Genomic DNA, 21,914 nt, shown 5'->3' with positions numbered 1-21,914 from the left:
CACACAGTGTTGTGTGTTTCTTCCAAACAACTCAACTGTAGTTTCATCTGTCCACAGAATATTTTGCCAGTAGCGCTGGAACATCCAGGTGCATTTTTGCAAACTTCAGATGCGCAGCAATGTTTTTTTTGGACCGCAGTGGCTTCTTCCGTGGTGTCCTCCCATAAACACCATTCTTGTTTAGTGTTTTACATATCGTAGACTCATCAACAGAGATGTTAGCGTGTTCCAGAGATTTCTGTAAGTCTTTAGCTGACACTCTAGGATTCTTCTTAGACCTCATTGAGCATTCTGCACTGTGATCTTGCAGTCATCTTTGCAGGATGGCCACTCCTAAGAAAAGTAGCAACAGTACTGAACTTTCTCATTTTATAGACAATTTGTCTTACCGTGGACTGATGAACAGCAAGGCTTTTAGAGATAATTTTGTAACCCTTCCCAGCTTTATGCAAGTCAACAGTTCTTAATCTTAGGTCTTCTGAGATCTCTTTTGTTCAAGGCATTGTTCACATCAGGCAATGCTTCTTGTGAATAGCAAAATCAAAATTTTGTGAGTGTTTTTTTATAGGGCAAGGCAGCTCTAACCAACATCTCCAATCTCGTCTCATTGATTGGACTCCAGGTTAGGTGACTCCTGACTCCAATTAGCTTTTGGAGAAGTCATTAGCCTAAGGGTTCACATACTTTTTCCAACCTACACAGTGAATGTTTAAATGATGTATTCAATATAGACAAGAAAAATACAATCATTTGTGTGTTATTAGCACACTATATTTTCTATTGTTGTTTTTTAGATGAAGATCAGATCAAATTTGATGACCAATTTATGCAGAAATCCCAGTAATTCCAAAGGGTTCACATACTTTTTCTTGCCACTGTATAGGCTGTGAGGTGGGTAGTATACACACCACGAGGTTGGTGGCACCTTAATTGGGGAGGATCGTGGTAATAGTTGAAGCAGAATCAGTGGAATGGTATCAAATACAGCAAAAGCTCCATTCCAGCCATTATTAGGAGCCGTCCTCCCCTCAGTAGCCTCCACTGATACACACCTTAACATTATAACAGGCTTGGATGGCTCTCGCAGGGGTGGGCAATTCCAGTCCTCGAGGGCCTGATTGGCGTCACAGTTTTGCCCCAGCTCCAGCTAACACACCTGACTCCAATAATCACCTGATCATGATCTTCAGTATAGAATGCAATTTGATTAATCAGCTGTGTTTGCTAGGGATGGAGAAAAAAGTGTGACACCAATCAGGCCCTCGAGGACTGGAATTGCCCACCCCTGCACGGAAGTCTACTGCATAGCCTCAGAGTACTGTACATTGAACTGGACTGTAGTAATGTAACCTACAGTAAACCCTGACCTAGTTGAAACAATAACAAAGCGCCCCTGTTTTGGTAAAAAGATGAGGGATGGGGCTTGATAAATCTAACCACTCAAATGTATAGACAGAGCTATGGATGGCAAGCACTGACCATCCATGATATCAACATTATACACTGAGTATACAAAACATTAAGAACACCTGCTCTTTCCATGACATAGACTAATCAGGTGAAAGCTATGATCTCTTTATCAATGTCACTTGTTAAATCCACTTCAAGCAGTGTAGATGAATGGGAGGAGACACGTTAAAGAAGGAAAATTGAGACATGGCTTGTGTATGTGTGCCGTTGATTGAAGTGTCTTTCAACAGGGTATGGTAGTAGGTGCCAGGTGCACCGGTTTCAGTGTGTCAACAACTGCAACGCTGCTGGGTTTGTCATGCTCAACAGTTTCCATGTGTATCAAGAATGGTCCACCACCCATAAGACATCCAGCCAACTTGACACAACTGTAGGAAGCATTGGTGTCGACATGGGCCAGCATCTCTGTGGAACGCTTGACACCTTGTAGAGTCCATGCCCCAACGAATTGAGGCTGTTCTGAGGACAGGGGAGGGGGTTCCTGTTTGGTGTACTCAGTGTTGTTTTAACCATGTTTTGAGGCTATAGTGTTTGTTTACATTTACTTTGTTTACAAACATTTGAGTAAAACAAGCTTATATTTTGGATTCTGAAGATAGTTGTTCAAAGCTCATGAGGCATTTATAAGTTATATTCCACAATCAATGGGTACATACTGTATCATGAATTTATAAGGCCAAAATTGTATGTAGCCACTGCAGAAAACAAATCTAACTTTGTTTCTCCAATGCTGTTCCAGCAATTGTTATCAGAAACTGGGGTGGGTCTTGGCAAATGTAACTGCCACTTGAATTCTGTGGTAACCAGTGCCACCCCAAAACCAAAGAAAAGGGGCGGATTTGGGCCCATTTCAGTGATGTTTCTTCAAGAGAGAAAGCCGCTTTCGAATGTATTTAACATTCATGAATGTTTCTGAAAAAGTGTTCTTGTTACAATGACTACATCGACTGACTTTTTATTTTGTAAAAAAAAAACATTTACTTATTTATTTATATGCACCTTCTCTGTCATATGTCATGTCAACAACATTGTATTATTTATATTAGCATTCATATAACAAAAGTCCATGATTATAAAATTCCATAATAGTTTTGTAGTCATATAGCTGTGATATTGTACTGCGCTTAATATTATGTGTATACAGTTGAAGTCGGAAGTTTACATACACCTTAGCCAAATACATTTAAACTCAGTTTTTCACAATTCCTGACATTTAATCCTAGTAAAAATTCCCTGTTTTAGGTCAGTTAGGATCACCACTTTATTTTAAGAATGTGAAATGTCAGAATAATAGTAGAGAGAATGATTTATTTCAGCTTTTATTTCTTTCATCATATTCCCAGTGGGTCAGAAGTTTACATACACTCAATTAGTATTTGGTAGCATTGCCTTTAAATTATTAACGTTTCGGGTAGCCTTCCACAAGCTTCCCACAATAAGTTGGCTGAATTTTGGCCCATTCATCCTGACAGAGCTGGTGTAACTGAGTCAGGTTTGTAGGCCTCCTTGCTCACACACACTTTTTCAGTTCTGCCAACAAATGTTCTATGTGATTGAGGTCAGGGCTTTGTGATGGCCACTCCAATACCTTGACTTTGTTGTCCTTAAACCATTTTGCCACAACTTTGGAAGTATGCTTGGGGTCATTGTCCATTTGGAAGACCCATTTGCAACCAAGCTTTAACTTCCTGACTGATGTCTTGAAATGTTGCTTCAATATATCCACATAATTTTCCATCCTCCATCTATTTTGTGAAGTGCACCAGTCCCTCCTGCAGCAAAGCACCCCCACAACATGATGCTGCCACCCCCATGCTTCACGGTTGGGATCGTGGTCTTCGGCTTGCAAGCCTCCCCCTTTTTCTTCCAAACATAACGATGGTCATTATGACCAAACAGTTCTATTTTTGTTTCATCAGACCAGAGGACATTTCTCCAAAAAGTACGATCTTTGTCCCCATGTGCAGTTGCAAACCGTAGTCTGGCTTTTTTATGGCGGTTTTGGAGCAGTGGCTTCTTCCTTGCTGAGTGGCCTTTCAGGTTATGTCGATATAGGACTGGTTTTACTGTGGATATAGATACTTTTGTACCTGTTTCCTCCAGCATCTTCACAAGGTTATTTGCTGTTCTGGGATTCATTTGCACTTTTCGCACCAAAGTACATTCATCTCTAGGAGACAGAACGCGTATCCTTCCTGAGCAGTATGACGGCTGCGTGGTGTTTATACTTGCGTACTATTGTTTGTACAGATGAACGTGGTACCTTCAGGCATTTGGAAATTGCTTCCAAGGATGAACCAGACTTGTGGAAGTCTACAATGTTTTTCTTGGCTGATTTCTTTTAATTTTCCCATGATGTCAAGCAAAGATGCACTGAGTTTGAAGGTAGGCCTTGAAATACATCCACAGGTACACCTCCAATTGACTCAAATTATGTCAATTAGCCTATCAGAAGCTTCTAAAGCCATGACATCATTTTCTGGAATTTTCCAAGCTGTTTAAAGGCACAGTCAACTTAGTGTATGTAAACTTCTGACCCACTGGAATTGTGATACAGTGAATTATAAGTGAAATAATGTCTGTAAACAATTGTTTGAAAAAGGACTTGTGTCATGCACAAAGTAGATGTCCTAACCGACTTGCCAAAACTAAAGTTTGTTAACAAGAAATTTGTGGAGTGGTTGAAAAACGAGTTTTAATGACTCCAACCTAAGTGTATGTAAACTTCCGACTTCAACTGTAGATGGGGGCAAAGTGACCATGCATAGATAATAAACCGCAAGTAACAGCAGTGTAAAGCTGGGGGGTTCAATGCAAATAGTCCGGGTAGCCATTTGATTAGCACTGTACTCTATGTATGCACAGTAGGATAGTATTGTATCTAGGAGGAGTTCCGACTTCAACTGTAGCTGCTTCTGCTTCATGCAGTGTTTACTACTTTCATCAGATAGTGGGCCTCCCAAATGCCACCATATTTCGTATTTAGTGCACTACTTTTGACCAGGGCACTTCATTGGAAATAGGGTGGCATTTTGGAATTGGGATGCAGACATAGTTACTTTTACTCAAGCATTAAATAGCCAGTATACTCAGGTTCTACAGTACAGTCCCCATCAATACTGCAATTATACACTTCACAAAAATATAAAACGCAACATGTAAAGTATTGGTCCTATGTTTCATCAGCTGAATTAAAAGATACCAGAAATGTTCCATACGCACTAAATTTGGTGCACACATTTGTATACATTCCTGTTAGTGAGCCTTTCTCCTTTGCCAAGATAATCCATCCACCTGACAGGTGTGGCATATCAATAAGCTGATTAAGCCACATGATCATTACACAGGTACACATTGTGCTGGGCACAATAAAAGGCCACTCAAAAATGTGCAGTTTTGTCACACAACGCCACAGATGTCTCAAGTTGAGGGAGCGTGCAATTAGCATGCTGACTGCAGGAATGTCCACCAGCGCTGTTGCCAGATAATTGAATGTTAATTTCTCTACAATAAGCCCCCTCCGTCATTTTCAAGAATTCGGTAGTACGACCAATCGGCCTCACAACCGCAGACCACGTGTATGGCGTCGTGTGGGTGAGCAGTTTGCTGATATCAACATTGTAAACAGAGTGCCCCATGGTGGCGGTGGGGTTATAGTATGGACAGGCATAAGCTACAGACAATAGATTAGGGCATAATTTATTTATTTCAATTGACTGATTTCCTCATTAACTGTAACTCAGTAAATCTTTGAAATCGTATGTTGCGTTTATATTTTTGTTCAGTTATATATGAGCTCTGGAAAAAATTAGGAGACCACTGCAAAATTATCAGTTTCTCTGATTTTACTATTTATAGGTATGTGTTTGGGTAAAATTAATTTTTGTTTTATTCTATAAACTTGACGTTTTCCCAAATAAAAATATTGTCATTTAGAGCATTTATTTGCAGAAAATGACAACTGGTCAAAATAACAAAAAAAGATGCAGTGTTGTCAGACCTCGAATAATGCAAAGAAAATATGTTCATATTAATTTTTAAACACAATACTAATGTTTTAACTTGGGAAGAGTTCAGAAATCAAGATTTGGTGGCATAACCCTGATTTTCAACCGCAGCTTTCATGCGTCTTGACATGCTCTCCACCAGTCTTTCACGTTGATGTTGGGTGACTATGCCACTCTAGGCGCAAAAATTCAAGCAGCTCGGCTTTTGATGGCTTGTGACCATCCATCTTCCTCTTGATCACATTCCATAGGTTTTCAATGGGGTTCAGGTCTGGAGATTGGGCTAGCCATGACAAGGGTCTTGATCTGGTGGTCCTCCATCCACACCTTGATTGACCTGGCTGTGTGGCACGGAGCATTGTCCTGCTGGAAAAACCAATCCTTTTGCAGTGGTCTCTTAATTTTTTCCAGAGCTGTGTGTAGGTGTGCACACACAAATAACATATTGGTTTCCTTATACTGTAAAACAGTCTATGGACAAGGTAAGACAACAATCCATGATTAAAGTTGTCTTCACCTGGCCACTGTCTATAAATGCAAATTTATGTAATTTGGGTGAATGATTACTCATTCTTAGGGCCGAAGCGATAAAAATGTTAAAAGTTACTTTCTGATTGAGCTGATCTATGCTGTGTTTACCGTGAATGCAGTCTGCACTAACTTGGAAATATTGCCGTTACATTTCAATCACGCTGTACTGCTGAACTTCCGCAATACGGATTGAATAGAGCCCTAAAACCTCTTACTGTAAATAACCTTATTAACATTAACTACAGTGTTAAAGAACAACAAAAAATGACACTTTACTAACAGGAATTGTAAGAACTGTAAAGTGTGAAGTTTTTTATTTTAGGCTTCATTCTAATGTCAGAACATTGTTCTAGAGCACTAGCTATTGACTTGCTGATTGGTCTGTGTTGTTTGTGATGCACGCCCACCTGCTTACTCATCAGTTTACTGTTTAAACCATTAAAAAAGGGAGAATCTAAAACAGTTGTTTTCCTTTCTGAGATCCCACAGAGAACGCATGGTGAGACACACACAAAAAGGGTTAAAGAAGATAGACAAAAAGACAACATGTTTGATCCCAAATTTATAACTGTCATCCTCATCAATACAACTCAGCCCTTCTACCAGTGTACAAAAGCCTTCACACCCAGTAGCTCTCCAGGACCAGAGTTGGAGTTGATCCCTGGTCTATACTATAGCACCTAGTGGCGCCCTGGACCAGAGCTAACTGACACAAAGTAGGAAATGACTGATACACTGTACAGTTGGCTAACATTCCATTCAACCAAGAGTCTATTCAGAAACAAACAAACTGAGGATTTCTTTCTTTAAGACACAATTCACTATGTACAAATCTAATGAAAGAAACATAAAATTATATTTTCATGTCATTCGTTGAGAATGGCAGGGGGGGAAAAATGATACAAATATAAACTATTTAAGATTTTACAATAGGTGTGATTGAACACCGGTTTGGACAGGTTGTTAACCCAGGAATGTTTCAACTTTACATTAAGATAGAATGGTTAACTTTGGATTCAAAAATCTAGAACCACATATATGACCATGTCACATTTAGAACAGAATTGAATGTATTTTAAATTCCCCATCTAAGAATTGACATGACAAAATCTTCAAATAGACAGGGTAGTAAACATCACACCAAAGTAAACCAGTGGTCAGCATTAGAACGATACAATTCCTGAACAAATTCAGTAATATTTGCCAAACAGACGTGTAGACCACATAGGTGATAAATGCTTAGACAATGGTCTTGTATTGCTAAGAATTCAACAGATCATCTGTCGTTCATCTAGTCAGAAGTACTAAAGCATGAAAGTCTCTGGAAATAATATTGAAGATGAATCAGTCATCCACAAAGCTCCATCAGTTCCAGCTTGCTATTGGCTAGCTCATGATTTTATAAGGAAGTATTGCGACCACCAACCAACCAGATTAAAAGACTGACAACACACCTTGACACTTTCTAGCAATGTTTATTCCTTTATCATTTTCCCTGCATCCCATAATCTCTTATTTTGTCATCATCTTACTCTACTAGAGGTCAAATGTACATTGTTTTTCCAACTTCTAATTGTTTCTTATTCAGGAGTGGAAAACCCCTAAATTAACACATGATGAAAATCATGAAATCACAACCAATAACACTTTGACGTGTGTGTGTGTGTGTGTGTGTGTGTGTGTGTGTGTGTGTGTGTGTGTGTGTGTGTGTGTGTGTATGCGCACGTTTGGAGAGAGCAAAAGGTCGACAAAAAGGAGGAAGGAAATAAGTGGTTTATAGGTTACTGAAGAGTTCATTCCTCTTGCGCCAGTCCATGGCAGGGACTTTCTTGGCTGAACGTTTCTGGTGAGCCCTCTCCTTGGCCTGGGCTAGAGACATGCTGAGGGCTAGGCCTGCATCAGACTCCTTAGCCGGAACCACCTGGAATTGTACCTGCAAGCCAATACACACACACACACACACACACACACAGAGAGCGAGAGAGACACAGAGAGAGAGAGAGAGAGAGACAGACACAGAGAGAGACAGAGTTACTCATTAGATATTCCACTGACAAAAATGTTCACCACTGGGGGCGGCAGTAGCCTAGTGGTTACAGCGTTGGGCCAGTAACCGAAAGGTTGCTAGATCGAATCCCAGAGCTGACAAGGTAAAAATCTGTCGTTCTGCCCCTGAACAAGGCAGTTAACCCACTGTTCCATTGTAAATAAGAATTTGTTCTTAACTGACTTGCCTAGTTAAATAAAGGTTAAATATAAATACAAAAAAATTACACACAGTCTTGTATAACTACCCTTGTGGGTACACGATTCAGTCCCATTCAAAATCCTATTTTCCTTAACTGTAACCCTAAAAACGTAACACTAATTCTAACCTTTACCATAAACACCCTAGAAATATAATTTTACCTTGTAGGGACTAACAAAATGTCCCCAGTTGGCTAAATGTTTGTTTACTATTGCTGTGGATACTTCTGGTCCCTTACAAGTATAGTTAAACACGTCCACACACACACACACACACACACACACCTCTGGTGGAGGGGTGCTGGCAGTGGCTGTTGGTAGAGAGCCAGTGGAGGAAGCGCTGGATGTAGACGAACTGACGGACACCTTAGGCTTTACCCCCACCTGTAGAGATAGGGGGACACACACACATTAGAAACACACCTTATCGTTCACCTGTACAGACAAACACATTATCGTTCACCTGCATCACACACACACACCAGATAAACACACCTATGAAACACACATTCCAGTACATTGAAATCACACCAATCACCAGCGGCCACAAGGAGTCAGGATTCACCATGCAGTGCCCTACTTTATTTATTTCACCTTTATTTAACCAGGTTGGCAAGTTGAGAACAAGTTCTCATTTACAACTGCGACCTGGCCAAGATAAAGCAGTTCGACACATATAACACAGAGTTACACATGGAGTAAAACAAACATACAGTCAATAATACAGTAGAAAAATAAGTCTATATACAATGTGAGCAACTGAGGTGAGATAAGGGAGGTTAAGGCAATAAATAGGCCATAGTGGCGAAGTAAATACAATATAGCAATTACAACACTGGAATGGTAGATTTGACAGTAGATGAGTGTGCAAAGTAGAAATACCCGGGGTGCAAAGGAGCAAAATAAATACAGTAGGGGAAGAGGTAGTTGTTTGGGCTATTTATAGATGGGCTATGTACAGGTGCAGTGATCTGTGAGCTGCTCTGACAGCTGGTGCTTAAAGCTAGTGAGGGAGATAAGTGTTTCCAGTTTCAGAGATTTTTGTAGTTCATTCCAGTCATTGGCAGCAGAGAACTGGAAGGAGAGGCGGCCAAAGGAGGAATTGGCTTTGGGGGTGATAAGTGAGATATACCTGCTGGAACGCGTGCTACGGGTGGGTGCAGCTATGGTGACCAGCGAGCAGAGATAAGGCGGGACATTACCTAGCAGGGTCTTGTAGATGACCTGTAGCCAGTGGGTTTGGCAACGAGTATGAAGTGAGGGCCAGCCAACGAGAGCATACAGGTCGCAGTGGTGGGTAGTATATGGGGCTTTGGTGACAAAACAGATGGCACTGTGATAGACTGCATCCAATTTATTGAGTAGGGTATTGGAGGCTATTTTGTAAATTACATCGCCGAAATCGAGGATCGGTAGGACGGTCAGTTTTACAAGGGTATGTTTGGCAGCATGAGTGAAGGATGCTTTGTTTGCGAAATAGGAAGCCAATTCTAGATTTAACTTTGGATTGGAGATGTTTTATGTGAGTCTGGAAGGAGAGTTTACAGTCTAACCAGACACCTAGGTATTTGTAGTTGTCCACATATTCTAAGTCAGAACAGTCCAGAGTAGTGATGCTGGACGGGCGGGCAGGTGCAGGCAGCGATCGGTTGAAGAGCATGTATTTAGTTTTACTTGTATTTAAGAGCAGTTGGAGGCCACGGAAGGAGAGTTGTATGGCATTGAAGCTCGTCTGGAGGGTTGTTTACAGTGTCCAAAGAAGGGCCAGAAGTATACAGAATGGTGTCGTCTGCGTAGAGGTGGATCAGAGACTCACCAGCAGCAAGTGACATTGATATATACAGAGAAGAGAGTCGGCCCAAGAATTGAACCCTGTGGCACCCCCATAGAGACTGCCAGAGGCCCGGACAACAGGCCCTCCGATTTGACACACTGAACTCTATCAGAGAAGTAGTTGGTGAACCAGGCGAGGCACTCATTTGAGAAACCAAGGCTGTTGAGTCTGCCGATGAGGATGTGGTGATTGACAGAGTCGAAAGCCTTGGCCAGATCAATGAATACAGCTGCACACTATTGTTTCTTATCGATGGCGGTCAAGATATCGTTTAGAACCTTGAGCGTGGCTCAGGTGCACCCATGACCAGCTCTGAAACCAGATTGCATAGCAGAGAAGGTACGGTGGGATTCGAAATGGTTGGTGATCTGTTTGTTAACTTGGCTTTCGAAGACCTTAGAAAGGCAGGGTAGAGGCCTTCCGGGTGGCGCAGTGGTCTAGGGCACTGCATCGCAGCGCTAGCTGTGCCACCAGAGACTCTGGGTTCGCGCTCAGGCTCTGTCGTAGCCGGCCGCGACCGGGAGGTCCATGGGGCGACACACAATTGGCCTAGCGTCGTCCGGGTTAGGGAGGGTTTGGCCGGTAGGGATATCCTTGTCTCATCGCGCACCAGCGACTCCTGTGGCGGGCCGGGCGCAGTGTACGCTAACCAAGGCAGCTAGGTGCACGGTGTTTCCTCCGACACATTGGTGCGGCTGGCTTCCGGGTTGGAGGCACGCTGTGTTAAGAAGCAGTGCGGCTTGGTTGGGTTGTGTTTCGGAGGACGCATGGCTTTCGACCTTCGTCTCTCCCGAGCCCGTACGGGAGTTGTAGCGATGACAAGAGTAATTACTAACAATTGGATACCACGAAAATTGGGGAGAAAAGGGGGTAAAATTAAATTAAAAAATTAAAAAAGGCAGGGTAGGATAGATATAGGTCTGTAGCAGTTTGGGTCAAGAGTCCCCCCCTTTGAAGAGAGGGATGATCGCAGCTGCTTTCCAATCTTTGAGAATCTCAGACGACACAAAAGTGGTTGAACAGGCTAGTAATAGGGGTTGCAACAATTGCGGCAGATCATTTTAGAAAGAGTCCAGACTAGCTCTCGTCCATCTCTTCTCATTAACAGAATTACCAGTAGGCTTCAGGAATTATAGAGGCTCCCTCAGGGCTGGGCAGAGAGAGCACACTGGCTCACTATATCCACCACTCTGATTGACAGTTACCATGGCGACAGGGCCAGCCACGATGTCATCGCTACCAATCCCCTACGCTTGTTCCCTATAAAGTAATAGTGTGCTTTTAATCAGAGACAAAATGTAGTGCCCTTTTAAGGGGATAGAGTACCATTTGGGACACAGACTTAGTGTCCCTACATTCAGCCCATCTGCTCTCAATGAGGTATGATTATAGTGAATGATCCTACTGACATCACACACCCATCTTATCTAGCCAAAGACTTATTTAGGTTTCTGATTTACCAAATAAATAATTAAAGCTCTGAAATATGTGAGTGTTCGGGAAAGAGAGATAGAGTGAGCGAGACAGACAAGGCGAGTGGATTTTCCCCCACACCACACAGTCCTCCTCACCTCCTCTTCTGCTCCTCCATCCGACACAGGTTCAGGAAGAGGTCCTAGAGGAAACAGCAGGACAATATCTTGTTTTATTGACATTGTTAATAAGGAATGGGGACACAAACGGCAGATAAACGCCTTATTTGGAACCACAGTCCTCCCTTCACTCCTGTGCTGTATGAGGTCAGTGGTATTGACTAAATCAGACTAATAAATAGTGGAAATTAGATATCTGAATAAAGGGTTTGACTCCTCTGTCCCGGATCTTTAGAGCCCTTTGCTTCCTCCACACCACAGCTGTCACTGTGGATACGGTTGCAATGACTTCATCTTTAAAGAGAAGGCTTATTGGCTTGTTCTAGTCCTGATGCCAGCCAGCTAGTCCTCCACCCAAACTTCAGTTTAATCATTAACTTCAACAACGCTGCTCTGTCTGTGAATATCTGTGTGTGTGTGTGTATATATATATATATATATACACAGTGGGGAGAACAAGTATTTGATACACTGCCGATTTTGCAGGTTTTCCTACTTACAAAGCATGTAGAGGTCTGTCATTTTTATCATAGGTACACTTCAACTGTGAGAGACGGAATCTAAAACAAAAATCCATAAAATCACATTGTATGATTTTTAAATAATTAATTTGCATTTTATTGCATGACATAAGTATTTGATCACCTACCAACCAGTAAGAATTCCAGCTCTCACAGACCTGTTAGTTTTTCTTTAAGAAGCCCTCCTGTTCTCCACTCATTACCTGTATTAACTGCACCTGTTTGAACTCGTTACCTGTATAAAAGACACCTGTCCACACACTCAATCAAACAGATTCCAACCTCTCCACAATGGCCAAGACCAGAGAGCTGTGTAAGGACATCAGGGATAAAATTGTAGACCTGCACAAGGCTGGGATGGGCTACAGGACAATAGGCAAGCAGCTTGGTGAGAAGGAAACAACTGTTGGCGCAATTATTAGAAAATGGAAGAAGTTCAAGATGACGGTCAATCACCCTCGGTCTGGGGCTCCATGCAAGATTTCACCTCGTGGGGCATCAATGATCATGAGGAATGTGAGGGATCAGCCCAGAACTACACGGCAGGACCTGGTCAATGACCTGAAGAGAGCTGGGACCACAGTCTCAAAGAAAACCATTAGTAACACACTACGCCGTCATGGATTAAAATCCTGCAGCGCACGCAAGGTCCCCCTGCTTAAGCCAGTGCATGTCCAGGCCCGTCTGAAGTTTGCCAATGACCATCTGGATGATCCAGAGGAGGAATGGGAGAAGGTCATGTGGTCTGATGAGACAAAAATAGAGCTTTTTGGTCTAACTCCACTCGCCGTGTTTGGAGGAAGAAGAAGTATGAGTACAACCCCAAGAACACCATCCCAACCGTGAAGCATGGAGGTGGAAACATCATTCTTTGGGGATGCTTTTCTGCAAAGGGGACAGGACGACTGCACCGTATTGAGGGGAGGATGGATGGGGCCATGTATCGCGAGATCTTGGCCAACAACCTCCTTCCCTCAGTAAGAGCATTGAAGATGGGTCATGGCTGGGTCTTCCAGCATGATAACGACACGAAGCACACAGCCATGGCAACTAAGGAGTGGCTCCGTAAGAAGCATCTCAAGGTCCTGGAGTGGCCTAGCCAGTCTCCAGACCTGAACCCAATAGAAAATCTTTGGAGGGAGCTGAAAGTCCGTATTGCCCAGCGACAGCCCCGAAACCTGAAGGATCTGGAGAAGATCTGTAGGGAGGAGTGGGCCAAAATCCCTGCTGCAGTGTGTGCAAACCTAGTCAAGAACTACAGGAAACGTATGATCTCTGTAATTGCAAACAAAGGTTTCTGTACCAAATATTAAGTTCTGCTTTTCTGATGTATCAAATACTTATGTCATGCAATAAAATGCAAATTAATTACTTAAAAATCATACAATGTGATTTTCTGGATTTTTGTTTTAGATTCCGTCTCTCATAGTTGAAGTGTACCTATGATAAAAATTACAGACCTCTACATGCTTTGTAAGTAGGAAAACCTGCAAAATCGGCAGTGTATCAAATACTTGTTCTCCCCACTGTATATACATACACACACACACATATATATATATATATATATATACACAGAGAGATATATATATACACATCTGTGTGTGTGTATATCTGTGTGTCTATGTATGTCTGTGCGCGTGTCTGTCTGTATATATACACCTGTGTCTGTCTGCATGCCTCTGTGTATGTGCGTACATATGCGTCCACCTGCATGTCCGTCTGTCTGCGTGCCCGTCTGTCTGTCTGTGTCTGCCTGCGTGCGTACGTGTCTACGTGCGTGTCCGCCTGTCTGCGTGCGTGCGTGTCTGCCTGTCTGTCTGCCTGCGTGCGTACCCACCTGGGTGCGTGCGTGTCCGCCTGTCTGCGTACGTGTCCGCCTGCCTGCCTGCGTGCGTGTCCACCTGCCTGCCTGTCCATCCGTGTGTCCACCTGCCTGCCTGTCCATCCGTGTGCCCGCCCGCGTGTCCATCCGCCTACCTGTCCGTCCGCGTGTCCGTCCGTCCGTCCGCCCACCCCGTCCGCGTGCCCACCCGCGTGTCCGTCTGCCTGCGTGTCCGTCCGCCTGTCCATCCATTTGCCTACGTGTCCGCCTGCGTGCGTGTGTGTCTGCCTGCGTGTGTCTGCCCGCGTGTCCGTCTGCCCGTCTGTCTGTGTGCCTGTCTGTCTGTGTGCCTGTCTGTCTGTGTGCCTGCGTGTCCACCTGCCTGTCCGCCCGACAGCGTGTCCATCTGCCTGTCCGTCCGCCTGCATGTCTCTCTGCCTATCCGTCTGCCTGCGTGTCCGCCTGCGTGTCCGTCCGTGTGCCCGCCTGCGTGTTCGCCCGCCTGTCCGGCCATCCGCCTGCCTGCGTGTCCGTCCGCCTGTCCGGCCATCCTTCTGCCTGCGTGCGTGTCCGTCTGCCTGCGTGCGTGTCCGTCTGCCTGCGTGCGTGTCCGTCTGCCTGCCCGCCCGCCCGCCCATCTGCCCGCCCGCATGTCTGTGTGTCTGTCCGTCCGCATGTCAGTCTGCCCGCCCGCGTGTCCGTCCGCCTGCCTGCGTGTCCGCCTGCCTGTCTGTCCGTCCGTCCGCCTGCGTGTCCGTCTGTTTGTCCGTCCGCCCGCCCGCCTGCCTGCGTGCCTGCCTGTCCGCCTGCCCGACTGCGTGTCCATCTGCCTGTCCGTCCGACTGTCCGTCCGTCCACCTTCGTGTCCGCCTGCCTGTCCCTCCGTCCGAGTGCGTGTCCGTCTGCCTGTCCGTCCGCGTGTCTGCCTGCGTGTCCGTCTGCCTGTCCGTCTGCCTGTCCGTCAGGCTGCGCGTCCGTCTGTGTGCCTGCCTGCGTATGTCCGCCCGCCCGTCTGTCCACCCGCCTGCCTGCGTGTCCGTCTGCCTGTCCATCCGCCAGTCTGCCTGTCCATCCGCCAGTCCATCCGCCTGCCTGCGTGTCCGTCCGCCCGTCCGCGTGTCCGTCTGTGTGCCTGCCTGCTTATGTCCGTCTGTCTGTCCGTCTGCCTGTCCATCTGCCAGTCTGCCTGTCCATCCGCCTGCCTGCGTGTCCATCCGTCCGCGTGTCCGTCTGTGTGCCTGCCTGCTTATGTCCGTCTGTCTGTCCGCCCGCCTGCGTGTCTGTCTGCGTGCCTGCCTGCGTCCGTCCGCCTGTGTGTGTCTGTCTTGTTTTTCAATTAAATAGTGTGTATGCGTGTGTACCTGTGAGGTGGGCCTCAGTAGGAATGATGTCGCAGCTGTTGAAGAAAGCCTCTGCCTCACGATCCACCACCAGTAGACTGGTCTCATCTCCCCCGGCCTTAATGGCTGCTACCACCTCACTGTGCTGCATCCCTACTACTGACATACTGTTAACCTGGGGGTGGGGGAGAGAAGAGTGATGATGTTATCAAAGTACAGTACAGCTGTCCAGTACATCCACAACAATAACAGAGAACACTGAGACAATAGACTTGATGTGAATGCAGCCATGCTGTGGGTGGTGTAGTGGTTAGGGACTATAACACACAGTCCAGTCCTCCCACGGAGGTTTAAACTGAACTAAACGGTTCGGGGCGCTGTAGGAACTAAGCTCTGCCTCCAGACGGAGGACTGCCTGTCCAACTCCAGCGGGAGAAAAGAGGTGGAAATACCATTCTGGAATCTCCCAGACTCCCACACTTTGAGCAAACAACAGAGCCATTATACACCCTCTCCCTGATCCCTCCATGTGTGTGTGTGTGTGTGTGTGTGTGTGTGTGTTACCATACCTAAGAATGGTAGCTCACAAACATGTCCCTGGTTAGTATAAAGCATTAGACGTAAAGCCTTGACCTTTGTTACACACCGTTTGAAGTCAGTGTAACTGGAGTGTAATGCAGGTCAAAGACACGGTTAGTGGATTAACTGGTAGTATTACAACATGAGGACCAAGAGCCCGAAAAACAGAATAAAAAGGTCAAGGACAAAAGACTGTTTCCCCTTCACACACACTAACACCACAGGCCTTGTATAACCCTCTCTCCCTTACTTTCCCTCCATTTCTACCTCACTCACACACACTTCCCAGTAGTGCATTGCCTAATCCCAGTACTGATCGCTATTACTGAGAGACGGGGAAAAAACAGCTTCCATTTCCAGGCCATCAGACTGTTAAATAGTCACCACTAGCCAGCCTATGCCCAGTACCCTGCCCTGAACTTTAGTCACTGTCACTAGCCGGCTACCCTCCGGTTACTCAAACCTGCACCTTAGAGACTGCTGCCCTATAGACATAGAACACTGGTCACTTTAATAATGTTTACATAGTGTTTCACCCACTTCATATGTATACATACTGTATTCTACTCAAACGCTCATCCTAGATAACTACTGCTGTACACACACCTTTCTATTGATATACGGTCCATACACAACATTAAATAGATATTTATATTCCGGACTATGACATTGCTCATTCTGATATTTCTTCATTTTAAATATTTTGGGGGAGGGGGGGATTTCTGTGTATTGTGTGGTATTACTGCACTGTTGGAGCTAGAAACATAAGCATTTCGCTGCACCTGTTATAACATCTGCAAAATATGTGACCAATAAAATGAGATTTTGATTTGACCACTCTGCCACTGATGTAATGGGATTACAACACACATTCCTCCTCCAGCACATGCCACGTTCCCACCTGTCAGGCAAAACACACCCCTAAACTGTCTGATGATCACGGCAATGCCTACTGTCTGTACAACAGATCAGACAAAGACATCATGTTTGTAAAGTTCATCAGGGTGGACAGACCGTACCAGAAGAATATTGCCCTGCATTCCTAATCTGGCCTAGAGATGGGGATAAGAGGACTGCTGCTAAGTAGTTGGGTTTATAAAAACGTCATGTACAGATTCGCTGTTTGTGTCTGTGTTGGAGTCCACGCGCGTGTGTGTGTGTAAAGGAAAATGTACAGTAAAGACGTACCTGTAATATCTTGTCCTGGGGTTTGAGGCCAGCCTTGTCAGCAGGAGAGTCCTCGTCCACAGCCCTGATGTACTGGCCTGGTTTAGACTTCTCACTGTGCAGGTTGAAGCCATAGCCCGTCGCACCTTTCTTCAGCGAGCACAGACGAGGACGCAGCTCTGCCTTCGATTCCTGCGGACAGACAGAGAAAACAGATCTAGTTAAGCACACAGATCGATGAGAGAGAGAGAGAATGTCTAGTTCTGCTCTCTCCATGTAACAGCGTAGATGTGCTGATCTTGTCACTCAGACATATTCCTCTACAAATAGAAGATGGTGATTAGCAAAGATAAAAAAAATAAGCACCCAACAACTCCAAATGATAAAGCAACAGTTGAGATGAAATGGAGATATTAAAATCAGGTTAGAACACCATTAGTGTGACAAATATCCAGAGTGTAGCATTCAGCAACCATCCAAACACCAAGAAGCTAAGTTTGTGTTCTCAATGTATTAAAGAACAGGACGTAACATTCCATTACAGGTTTACGCCACAGAGGGGGATCTGGGAAAAGGAAAACGTCACCCTGTGTTTTATTAGTGGAAATGTGGAACAGAGACAGCTAGCAAGGAAAATAGACATTAACAATATTGGACCAACTGCTGTTAGTAGTCACTGACCAAGCAAGCATAGTGCAGTTTTACTCTAAGAATACTATAGTTGTTCCAAGCTATATACTTGCTTCTACATACTATCAAATCTAAATGTAATTTGTCACATACGCCCAATACAACAGGTGTAGACCTTACCGTGAAACGTTTACTTACAAGCCCTTAACCAACAATGCAGTTAAGAAAAGAGTTGAGAAAATATTTACTAAATAAACTAAATGGTTTTTTTTAAGTAACAATAAAGAGGCTATATACAGGGGGTACAGGTTAGTCAAGGTGTACAGTTGAAGTTGGAAGCTTACATACACCTTAGGCAAATACATTTAAACTCAGTTTCACAATTCCTGACATTTAATCCTAGTAAAAATGCCATGTTTTAGGTCAGTTAGGATCACCACTTTATTTGAAAAATGTGAAAATGTCAGAATAATAGTAGAGAATGAATTATTTCAGCTTTTATTTCTTTCATCATATTCCCAGTGGGTCAGAAGTTTACATACACTCAATTAGTATTTGGTAGCATTGCCTTTAAATTATTAACGTTTCGGGTAGCCTTCCACAAGCTTCCCACAATAAGTTGGCTGAATTTTGGCCCATTCATCCTGACAGTTACACCAGCTCTGAGTCAGGTTTGTAGGCCTCCTTGCTCACACACACTTTTTCAGTTCTGCCAACAAATGTTCTATGTGATTGAGGTAAGGCCTTTGTGATGGCCACTCCAATACCTTGACTTTGTTGTCCTTAAACCATTTTGCCACAACTTTGGAAGTATGCTTGGGTTCATTGTCCATTTGGAAGACCCATTTGCGACCAAGCTTTAACTTCCTGACTGATGCCTTGAGATGTTGCTTCAATATATCCACATAATTTTCCTTCCTAATGATGCCATCTATTTTGTAAAGTGCACCAGTTCCTCCTGCAGCAAAGCACCCCCACAACATGACGCTGCCACCCCCGTGCTTCACGTTTGGGATGGTGGTCTTCGGCTTGCAAGCCTCCCCCTTTTTCCTCCAAACATAACAATGGTCATTATGGCCAAACAGGTCTAATTTGTTTCATTAGACCAGAGGACATTTCTCCAAAAAGTACGATCTTTGTCCCCATGTGCAGTTGCAAACCGTAGTCTGGCTATTTTATGGCGGTTTTGGAGCAGTGGCTTCTTCCTTGCTGAGCGGCCTTTCAGGTTATGTCGATATAATACTCGTTGTACTGTGGATATAGATACTTTTGTACCGGTTTCCTCCAGCATCTTCACAAGGTCCTTTGCTGTTGTTCTGGGACTGATTTGCACTTTTCGCACCAAAGTACGTTTATCTCTAGGATGAACCAGACTTGTGGAGATCAATCATTTTTTTCTGAGGTCGTGGCTGATTTCTTTTGATTTCCCCATGATGTCAAGCAAAGAGGCACTGAGTTTGAATGTAGGCCTTGAAATGCATCCACAGGTACACTGCCAATTGACTCAAATGATGTCAATTAGCCTATCAGAAGCTTCTAAAGCCATGACATAATTTTCTGGAATTTTCCAAGCTGTTTAAAGGCACAGTCAACTTAGTGTATGTAAACTTCTGACCCACTGGAATTGTGATAGTGAATTATAAGTGAAATAATGTCTGTAAACAATTGTTGGAAAAATTACGTGTCATGCACAAAGTAAATGTCCTAACCGACTTTCCAAAACTATAGTTTGTTAACAAGAAATGTGTGGAGTGGTTGAAAAACGAGTTTTAATGACTCCAACCTAAGTGTATGTAAACTTCCGACTTCAACTGTAGATGGGGTTAAAGTTACCATGCATAGATAATAAACTGCAAGTAGCAGCGGTGTAAAGTGGGGGGGGGGGGGTCAATGCAAATAGTCCAGGTAGCCATTTGATTAGCACTGTACTTCTATATGTATGCACAGTAGGATATTGTATCTAGGAGAAGTTCACTGACTCCTGGCCGTCATTGTAAATAAGAATTTGTTCTTTAATTCATCTGAAATAAAAGGTTACTTTTTTAAAGAATTTAAAGCTGAACAGTGTGTGACTTGTTGTTGTGTGAGAGCATGTGTACATACAGTACAGCATGTACGTTAAACTCGGTCTCACGTGAGTGACAAGGCTTCCAGGAGTGTCTAGCTGAGCACTGGACACTGACTGATGTTTAGTATAACGGGCTAATCCAGGAGTGGCCATACGCTGGGTTAAGCATTTAATCCAACTAGAGACAGGCTAACAGCTACATAGGGGATTCTACTGTGTAGCAGCAGAAAGGGGAATGAGGTCATCAATACCAGGGCCAGAGAGGTTGGAAACCTAACCTCCATGTTGGCACCAACCAAACCCTCTCTAATGCAAACATTCTCATTTAGAACCAGACTACAATACAGTTCATCTTTGACCTTTTGGTGCCAATATGGCATCCATTAGATTTCTAAATCTCAAACAAAGATTGCCAAATTCTTTAAATATATACGGCTAAACATTAAATGGGAATAGCAAGGGAAGACAGGTAGTCAGAGAGGACAAAACGTTGTGAAACAAAAACACCCTGGTTATTAGCGATATCTTAGAGGATCCTGTAATAATGATAAATCCCATAATGGAAAGTTGGAAACATTTTATGACCTGAGGATATATAAGCAATAGTGGAGAACATCATGAGCCCTAATAAAAATGAAGTGTCCCTCCTCCCATTTACTGATAAAGAGGGTTGTTCCAGAGATTACAGCTGTGTTATTGTTAGTCACCTGTTAATGATTCTCTGTTACCAACACTTAAGAGCAACCTTTGCATCCTGATCAGTGACTGTTGAGGAAAATCAACATGGGCAGAATGACAGCTTCAGTACTGAATGATAAATTATTAGAACTCACAATAGAATGGGTGGAGGCCCGGAAAATCTCATATCCCAGACTGTCATTTCAACAGCAATGGCATCAAACAAACAAGATTTTGAATGTGGGGGAGACAGTTTGCTGGTGTACACACAGTACACAAAAACGCAGAAGAAAGCACCGAGAGCCATCTAAAATCTCTTCGCAGTATGGTTTCTGGAAAGGTGTTTGAAATGGACACCTGAAGGCAATGTGAGCTCTTTAATCCAGTTACTACTACCACAACCACTATAGAGAGAATCAGCCCAAGACACACAGCAGGAGAGCAAAGACACAACAGGCATGTACACACTGCACCTTAGCCCTGGGCTAAGAGCATCCTCAATGTGAAACAGATCAAGAACACCACCTCAAACTCACTGTCCAATCAAAAGCGGCACTTTCACTTCATTTACATTTGCTCGTGATGCCTGTAATGCTTTCTGCATGTTTGATTTAAAAAAAAAATATGGCATGAATTTACTTAAGTGCAATATGCAGAAATCGAAATTTCAGTTTGTGACAAAACATGCAATGTATAGTGTAGAGAATCATTGAATCATCTAAACCGCTGTGTTGTACAGTACCTATTCAATAACCAAAAAATGTATTTTCAGCTGTTTGAAGCTGGTGTACAAAACTGAAAGTCAGACACAAAAACAAAATTTAAACGGGAAGCATAGAAATACCACACATTTAACAGATATACCGCTTCTTAGACTTGCTTTCATTGAGAAAGAAATGTGAGTTATAGCTCTGTCAATGTGAATTTCGTCAAGTAGCCCAAAAAGTTAAATAGCAGCTTCAATCCTTCCATGAGGAGACAAAAACCAAAACACTTTAATCTGTGCAAAAACATTGGTTGCTATGCTTAAAAAAATGGTTCCTATGCAGGCTGAGTAACTAGTCTCACTTAGCCAACTAAAGCAACAAACTATACAGCTGGAAGGGCAGTGTTCCTCTGTTTTCATAGCTTTTCTATAGAAATGTAATTGGATATATCCATGAAAATAATATTGTTGCTTGATTTCACCTATATCAGAAAAGTTTGTTTACAATGTTCACAGCATTCTCTTTACAGGGGCATGATCAAATTTCAAAAGTGAAACAGTAGCCATGTTTTTATTAACTTTTTGTAGACATTTAGACAGTTTGCATAGAAAACAGATGTGACAATTGCCTGTTGCGGTGCATTTCCATTTTAAAAACAGATGGAGGTAATGACGTCACACCTAAAGAATGTTACTTCTTCACAAAAACCTACAGTGTC

At 43.6% G+C, this 21,914-nt stretch overlaps 1 protein-coding gene across 1 annotated transcript in view; it reads right to left on the bottom strand.

The window, feature by feature from the left end:
* Positions 1–6,557: 6,557 nt before the first annotated feature.
* The window catches only part of LOC139571187 (Na(+)/H(+) exchange regulatory cofactor NHE-RF1-like), a 49,350-nt gene continuing 33,993 nt past the window's right edge, over positions 6,558–21,914 (bottom strand). The window contains exons 2-6 of the mRNA XM_071393803.1: positions 17,135–17,305; positions 15,389–15,542; positions 11,661–11,704; positions 8,541–8,639; positions 6,558–7,941 (exon numbers count right to left, since the gene is read on the bottom strand). Of these exons, the coding sequence (XP_071249904.1) occupies positions 7,783–7,941; positions 8,541–8,639; positions 11,661–11,704; positions 15,389–15,542; positions 17,135–17,305 (627 nt within the window). The 3' untranslated portion in view covers positions 6,558–7,782. The remainder of the gene's footprint in view (positions 7,942–8,540; positions 8,640–11,660; positions 11,705–15,388; positions 15,543–17,134; positions 17,306–21,914) is intronic.

This window comes from Salvelinus alpinus, chromosome 3 (assembly GCF_045679555.1).
Source record: "Salvelinus alpinus chromosome 3, SLU_Salpinus.1, whole genome shotgun sequence".
Lineage (NCBI taxonomy): Eukaryota > Metazoa > Chordata > Actinopteri > Salmoniformes > Salmonidae > Salvelinus > Salvelinus alpinus.
Note: the sequence above shows the minus strand (reverse complement) of the source record. Positions and strands in the feature narration are given on the sequence as shown.